Below are 8629 nucleotides of genomic sequence, written 5' to 3'. Positions count from 1 at the left end.
ATTGAAGCTATAAAGAACAACTGGGACTGCTAAGGAATTTATGGCTAACACCTTATTATAAGCATTCAGCTCAGACTTCAGAACTGCTCGAACTCTTCTATAACATTCCTTCCTAACCTTCTCTTTCATGCTGGATACCAGAGCCTTCATTTATTCCTAGGTGTTTATAGGTTTGTTCCTGCTCAAGTTCTTTTATGACTGTTTCGACATCTAATTCTATTGAACTTGACTTTACTAGTTTCCCTTTCTTAAAAGTGGCTTTGGCACACTTTTCAAGGCTAAACTCCATCCCGATATCATCACTGAATCCTTTCCCAGTATGTAATAGTCCCTGAAGCTCTTCATCATCTTTGCCATATAGCTTTAAATCATCCATATAAAATAGATGGCTTATTTTCTTGTTGTCAATTTTATAGCCATACCCTGTTCTATTCAGCTCACTTGAGAGTGGTATCAGTGCTATGCAGAAAATTAGTGGTGAGAGCGAGTCACCCTGGAAAATGCCACAGTTTATGCTAATATTGTTTGAGTGCAATACTCCATTAGAATGATATAATTGCAGCTTCGTGTTCCATAGTGACATATTATACTTTAAAAAATCTGAAATCACAGGAGAAATTTTGAAAATGTCCAGCGATTTCAAAATCCACGAATGTGGTATGCTGTCAAAGGCTTTTTTATAATCAATCCATGAAGAGCTGAGATTTCTGCGCTTGTTATGGCAGTTCTCAAGGATCATGCGATTAATTAAGAGCTGATCTTTGCATCCGTATGAGCCTCGTCTGCATCCTTTTTGTTCAGTGGGAAAGAGGTTATTCTCTTCCATAAACGTATATGTTTTCTCCACTAGAATAGATATCAAAATCTTATAAGTATTATTATTATTATTATTATTATTATTATTATTATTATTATTATTATTATTATTATTATCATCATCATCATCATCATCATCATCATTATTATTATTATTATTATTATTATTATTATTATTATTATTATTATTATTATTATTATTATTATTATTATTATTATTATTATTATTATTCGCTACTGATCTCTTAGATACCTACCAGATCGATCAGGTTGAAGGAAATGCGCCAACTGTTGCTGCAAAGAAAATAAAATTAATTGCAAAGACAAAAGCACATGAAAAATTAGCTAGCAGATGGGAACAGAAACCTCTTCATGGCAAGTATGTGGCCCGTAGCAAACAAGTTGATGTCGACCAGAAACACACGCATCAGGGCTCAGGGCTAAAAGTAGAGAGTGAAGGTTTCATATTAGCTGCTCAAGACCAAAGCTTATTAACCCGGAACTACCAAGCCAATGTGATAAGAAATGGAGCTGACCCACAATGCCGATTCTGTAACGATGAGATTGAAACTATAGACCAACTAATCTCAGGATATAGAGTATTAGCACCTGTAGAATATATAATAATAATAATAATGAAATTATTGTATACAGTGCTCAGGTGCACTACAACAAGTAAGACATGACAGAGTCGGCCAGTATTTACACTGGACAATACGTCGGCATTATAAAATCAAAACTGCTGACAAATGGTATAAACACCATCCTGAAGCTGTGACTCAGGGAGAAAATGTGTCGATTCTCTGGAACTTACTCGTACATACCGACAAAACTATAAAAACTAATAAACGGAATATTGTTATAAAAGATCAGACAAAAAAAGATGTGTTTATTAATTGACATGAGTATTCCATGCGATCACAATATAGCAGCGAAAGAATTTGACAAGATCAGTAAATATAAAGACTTGCTAATAGAAATTGAAATGATGTGGCACCGAAAGGCGTCTACCGTACCAGTGATTGTAGGATCTCTAAGAATGATAAAAAAAGTTACTGAAACCTATTTGAAAATGATACCAGGCTTACCATCCCTACAGGAAGTGCAAAAAGTCGTGTTAACTGGAACTTCTCATGTACTGAGAAGATTATCGATGTGAAAACAACATCCATTCATGAATTTATTTATTTATTTATTTTACATACATATCTTACCTGTGAATTTGCGTGTGTAAACTGGGAATGCATACAATGAGCAAAGACTCAATTTCTCAGAAAAGACTTCAGGACAAATTTGTTTTAATTATTTTTTTTTAATTCTCAAACACCTTATTTGTACTGGCGGAAGAACCATTTACATTCTTACAATAAATATTTGTGAGTAAGTCTCATAAGTTAAATAGTTCCATCTAGTCTGTTTCAAATATATTTGTTGTATTTTTCAACACAAAACTTTGGCTTTCAAGATTTTCCACAAAATATAACGTCAATAATCATTTCGCCCATAAAATGTAGTTTCTTTCCTGAAACACCTCGTGAGATTTTCGAAGTTTCCTTTAATCTAAGTTTCCCTATTTTTCTCCATGTATCTGTATTAATTATTGTAATATCACTGCCTGTATCCAATTGTAACTTGATATTCACATTATTCATTTTTACGGAGACTAATTTTCTTTTCTGAGCCTCGCTTTGAATTTTTTTTAACAATACATTCTTTCTAGAATTTCTTTTTGTTCGACCATTTTTTTTTTGTTTCGGTATGTTGTGAAGTTTTATGTCTGATTTTTCCACAATCAAAACATTTATGATTTTTAAAAGGACAGTTACTTTTAAAATGTAATCCTCCGCACCTGTAGCACGGATTTGGTCTTGACGCGCGTTTTTCTTTTTTCTTATCTGTTTCAGTACGACACGCATGTATCTGAGAGCAGTATTTTACTTCAATTTTATTCGCGCCATGTCTTAAAATTATAATCCTCTGGCATTCTTCAGTCACTGCCTGTAGAGTTAATTTTTGGTCCTGTTCTAATTTTGTTAATATACGGGAACGTATATCAGAATCTTTTCTTGTTGCTAACCCTTGAACAAATATTAGACATTTGAACAAATCCAGGATTAATTAATTTAATCTGAATTTTTCACACTCTCTGTTAACGACCCCAGTATAGGTGATGAAATCTTCGTCTTTTTTAACTATATTTAAACATTACCAACGAGTTTCACTGAAAAGCCTCGATAACAAATTAACTGTTTCATCGAAACAAATCTCACCTGATTTCTTCGGCAGAATATAGTTACAGTATTTTTGTTGATCGGCAGAGGATAACTTTCTTAAAAGTAGTCGCACTTTCCTCTCGTCATTCCAATTTTTACGTTCTTTGAAGATTTCTTCGTATCTTCGAAAATACGAAGAAAAAAAGTACCTTCTTCTGGGTTATAAATAAATCCTCCAATTGAATTTGTTACGCCGCCTGACGAAAAAGAAATATTTTCAAACTTCTTCGACATTATTTCCAGTAACTGTTGATATTGTTGTTGTTGTTGTAGTTGTTGTTGCTGTTGTTGCTGATGCAACTTTACCACGCGAGTCAACAAATCTTCCATGTTAAATAATTTTTTCTTTGGTTTCGTACCAAACAAAAAATTGAAACGTCCTACGCAACCTTCGAATATCTCGTCGCTACTTTTATATTCTGCCACAGGTTGGTAAATATAAATTATGTAGCGGAAGTTTAATCAATGTGTTCACGCAGCGTACTTCTCGAGACTATCAAAACACCCTCTCCCGACTACTACCGACTTCTCTTCTTAATAAGAATTCGGCTTCTCCATTTTCCAATCCGCCAGGGGTGTCAATGACTCTCACCACAACACATTGGGGCCAATGTAATCGACTATCCCCCTCCCCCACAATTTCTGGCTTTATGCCTAAAGTAGAAAGGATTATTATTATTATTATTATTATTATTATTATTATTATTATTATTATTATTATTATTATTATTTTTATTGTTATTATTATTATTATTATTATGAAAGCGGTGAGGTAGAAAAATCTTTAGCACGCCGGACAAAATGCTTAGATGTATTTCGTCCGTCAGTATGTTCTGAGTTCAAATTTTTATCAATTTGTAATTTCTCATTAATGTAAATTAATAAAACTATTCACCTTAAAAGAATCGCATCAACTATTACGAGAACGAAAACAAAACAAAACATTTATTTATTTATTTTATTCTTTCAGGAAGATGTCCTGTGAATCTCATTTACCATGTTCACGCTCTTCTTCCCAATCTTTTGAAAAGTCTGGTTGGTACCAATTATACGCAGTGTTTCTATCGTTGTGAAGCGGAACCAAATTGTCAATCGTTTCACTACGTCCTTCTTAATGAAATATGCATACTGTCAGCTTATAACCATACTCATACATCGTTTCATAGACACAATGGTTACATTTACACTGACATAAACAGAAGTAAGTGCAAATCTCTTGTATTTTTTATTGGACTTTTAGTCTATTTAGACAGTACTGAGGTTCCACCTTCAAAAGCTTTAGCCTGTTATGTCACCCCAGTAGTTTATTTTACTCTTTATCAAATGATTGAGTCCAGATTGTCCTTAAGGTATGTAAATTAAGGGACTAATTAAAGACCAAACTATTGATCACTCCTGTTAGACACACACACACACACACACACACACACACATATACACGATTAAGCACATAAATGCAAAACAAGGTGGACAGAAATAAGACTCAAGTACCGAAGGTAAGGTAATATGCTCTCTTTTTATTAAAGCTGCAAAAATATCATGAAAAACTGTTACCGTTTCACGTTTCCGTTCGTCGGACATTTGCGATCAAGAATGGAATAAAATGTGATGGTACATGTAATATATAATTTGATGTAATCCAATTTAAGGCATAAGCATTTGAATTTGGTTGGATAACTTATATTCAAAATATAAACAGTATTGTATTCGTTAACGAATTGAGGGTTATAAATTGAACAGTAAAATACTTTATATTATTTATACATGTAAAAAAGTGTTTGTGTGTGTGTGTGTACGTGTGTGCATGTGTGTTTGTGTGTGTGCATGTGTGTGTGTGTGTACGTGTGTGTGTACGTGTGTGTGTACGTGTGTGTGTACGTGTGTGCATGTGTGTTTGTGTGTGTGTGCATGTGTGTGTGTGTGTGTGTGTGCGTGCGTGTATGTTCCGTATGCATTCGAAAACTGTGTTGCTGATTTTGACGTGTGAGGTATCACAAGATTCAGTAATCTTTTGGCTACCAAATAAACTATATCTTTATTTCCATATTTTCTACGTTATCTCAACGACCAGTTCTATTTATTTGAAAGACACTGCTCTGCAACGACCAGGTTTCATTAGAAAGTGAGAATAGTTTCACACTTTGAATTTGAACCAAAATTACAAAGTGTTGCATTACAAACTGACGGTGTGTGAATAATGAAAGTAATGCTTCTCCGAATTAGTCATATCTGCACTATAATAAAGAAAGCTGCTTATCACCTATATTTATAAAAGAGAGTTTGTGTGTGTGTGTGTGTGTATGTGTGTGTGTGTATGTGTGTGTGTGTGTGTGTGTGTGTGCTCGCATATATGTTCCTTAGGGATTCAAAAACTGAGTTGCTGGTTTTGATGTATGAGGCATCAAAAGATTCAGTAATCTTTCGGTTATCAAATAAACTGTGTTTTTGGCACGACACATTTTTACTACTAAAATAACCTCGGAAACGAGGTCGGATCGTACAGTTTTGAGGTCATTTTCGGGTAATATTTCTATTTGCTTCTAATGTTTCACGTTCGTCAAATGTTTCACGTTCGTCAAATGTTTCACGCATGCATAGAATTTTACTCAGACAGACATTTATGAAAATGTACACATAAACATTGTATTAAAATAAGCCACAATCAAAAACATTGCATTAAAAGACAAACATTTTTCTATATGTTATGGGGAAATACAGTCACTCACTCTCTCTCTCTCTCACACACACACACACATGCACACGCACTCACACATACAAAAAAGGATGTATTCATATGTGTTTATGTACATGTATATGAAAGATAATGTATGTGTGTGTGTGAGAGAGAGAGAGTTACTTAGACATACAGGCAAAAAGATACATACATGACAACACACACCTTCACTTACTCATTCACTCATTCAATCTCTCTGTCTGTCTGTCTGTCTGTCTCTCTCTCTCTCTCTCTCTCTCATGCACACACACAAACACACACACACATACACGTCCATTTCATATACACGTACATATATCTTTCACTTTCTCCTCGCTTTCATTCACTGCTCTCGCTTCAAAGCAAATGTTGTATTTTCACTTTCTCCTCTCTTTCAATTTCTGCTGTCTTCAAAGCATAAAGAAATAAAAAAAAATTCACGGAAATTAACGAAACATCATATGATCCTATGTGATCGACCATATGATCGAGCTGCTGACAACTTTGTTACTTCAAACAAAAGAATGCCATAAAGTAACTTCTTTGGCACACACACACACACACACACACACACACACACACACACACACACACACACACACACACACACACACACACACACACACACACACACACGCACGCACGCACACGCACGCACGCACACACACACACACACACACACACACACACACACACACACACACACACACACACACACACACACACACACACACACACACACACACACGGTAAAACTTCAGTACGCCCAAAAATTACAGCTGAACTCCAATTAAAATGATCTTTTTCTATTCTGTAATTTGTGTTTTTGATGAGTGTATTTAAAAACCTGATTTTCAATAAAAACTTAAAAGGAGGTTTTCCAAAAAATCCTGTCCTTTACCTGTCGTCTCTAGCAATGTCCGAGGTGACATTTGCGCCCCACATCTCTATTTTTTTCCTAAATTTCTTGCGATTCCTATGTTATTAGGATTTCTCCCAAAAAATTCGTTCTCAATATTTTAATCTTCTCTCTCTCTCTCTCTCTCTCTCTCTCTCTCTCTCTCTCTCTCTCTCTCTCTCTCTCTCTCTCTCTTTCTTTCTTTCTCTCTCCACCCCAATTTCTTCATTTTTTAAAACTTTTTTCTAAATTTTTTTCTTGATAATCCACGGAGAAAGAAACAGTAAAATCACTAAAATTTCCTTCCCAAACATCCACTTTCAAAAAGCTAAAATTCCCAATCTTTCGCTTTTTGCTTTTTGGAAAACGGTGAAGTTTCTTCAGAAATAATGTCGTTTACCTTTGTTTCTAGCATGTTGGGTTTTCTGGTGGTGGTCTGGTATTTTTTACGTCTGTTATTTCAGTACAATTCTACGCATGCGTGAAACATCAGACGAAAGTGAAAGATTGAGAGGTACCAGTAACATCATTGAACCTTTATAAACGTCTGTCACCTCCCTTCATATCTGAGGTCTTGTGTTAATACTAGAAATAAATGATTGTAAATAAAGCACAACATATATTAAAGAAGTCATGATTTCTTATATAAAATCATCTTATATAAGTTGGGAAGTCGATTGTGTTAAAGAGATTAGGATTTTTCTATTAATATTAAAGAAACCATGAAAGATATTAAGCCCATCGGAAGAATAAGAAACTATTTTTATTCTCTTTCAGAACTTTGGAACGATTTCAAACTGTCAAATACACTGGAGAAGATTAACTCCGTGGGATGTGGTATCAGAATTTTCGACTCTTATTATTTCGTTGACAGTAAGACCGTTTTTTATTGTTTATTTTTTGTGTTCTTTGTTTCTGTTTCTTGTTCTTCATGTTTAATTCATTGACCTCTAGTTCTTGCCACAAAAAAAAAATTAAGAAATTAATAAATATGTCTTTCTTCCACATCACATGAGTAATTCTACTTAGAAACTTAATTCTTAATCGAATATATTAACAGTAAATTAATAGTCATGCAAAAAGATGTCGTAAAACTTATCCACAAATACATTTAAAATCTGGAAGATGGGTTAATATTAATCCCCGTTGTCATTAAAAATCTCAACACGCTTCATTACAAACTGGTAAGGAAACACACCAATACGTCTCGCTGGTAATACGAGAACATCTCTACTTCCGAGATAACCAGCCACATACCCCTTCTCCCTCTCCCCTCATACATGCTATTTCAACAGCCAGATCCCTCATCAATTATTATTCCCAATCCTTCCTTTCTAGATTATGCAACACTCAGGAACTCATTCCCACCCACACTAACCTAAAGATGCTCAAACGGAACATCAATAACATCAATCTATCGAGTCAATAGACCACATCTGTTCGTTTCCCTTGTGCCTTGTCAATGAAGAGCAATAATTTCATTTATGTTCTTATATTTCTTGTGTTTCCTCTTTCTATTTTTTTTTTACTTCTATTGCAGGGAAAGAAGTTAAGGATTTGACAGCTCATTCAACTTTTTCCTTCAAACAAAATCCATATCACAACCGTGTAACCGATGCCAAAATGGATACTCACTCGGTTCTGGATTGTTCACGTTTATGTATGATATCTTCTACATGTACCGCCTTTTCATATACTAACACTAAGTGCTTACGAAAGAAACTGAACTGAAAATTAACGGAATTCACCCAAAAATTTCGTTCTAAATTAGTCTTCTCTTAGATATCCAATTACACATTGGACGATTTATAAGATTATTAAATTTACACTTGTACCAATGAAGCAATTGGGTGTTATTTTATCGACCTTGAAAGAATGAAACACTAAGTTAACGATGAAGGTAGCATCGAAAAGTCTTCTGACGAATAT

At 34.4% G+C, this 8629-nt stretch overlaps 2 protein-coding genes across 3 annotated transcripts in view; one reads left to right on the top strand and one right to left on the bottom strand.

Annotated features, from left to right (window-relative positions):
* Window positions 1-8431, top strand: part of LOC149132320 (uncharacterized) — a 19855-nt gene extending 11424 nt beyond the window's left edge. Inside the window, exons 4-6 of the mRNA XM_089364877.1 lie at window positions 4060-4290; window positions 7478-7573; window positions 8241-8431. Coding sequence (XP_089221003.1) covers window positions 4060-4290; window positions 7478-7573; window positions 8241-8431 — 518 coding nt within the window. The remainder of the gene's footprint in view (window positions 1-4059; window positions 4291-7477; window positions 7574-8240) is intronic.
* The window catches only part of LOC128249659 (uncharacterized), a 36724-nt gene that overhangs the window by 17338 nt on the left and 10757 nt on the right, over window positions 1-8629 (bottom strand). The gene's annotated exons all lie outside the window — the stretch shown is intronic.

The sequence above is a fragment of the Octopus bimaculoides genome, chromosome 16 (genome assembly GCF_046866305.1).
Source record: "Octopus bimaculoides isolate indiv1 chromosome 16, ASM4686630v1, whole genome shotgun sequence".
In the NCBI taxonomy this organism is placed as follows: domain Eukaryota; kingdom Metazoa; phylum Mollusca; class Cephalopoda; order Octopoda; family Octopodidae; genus Octopus; species Octopus bimaculoides.
This window is presented reverse-complemented; position numbering and strand designations above follow the sequence as displayed.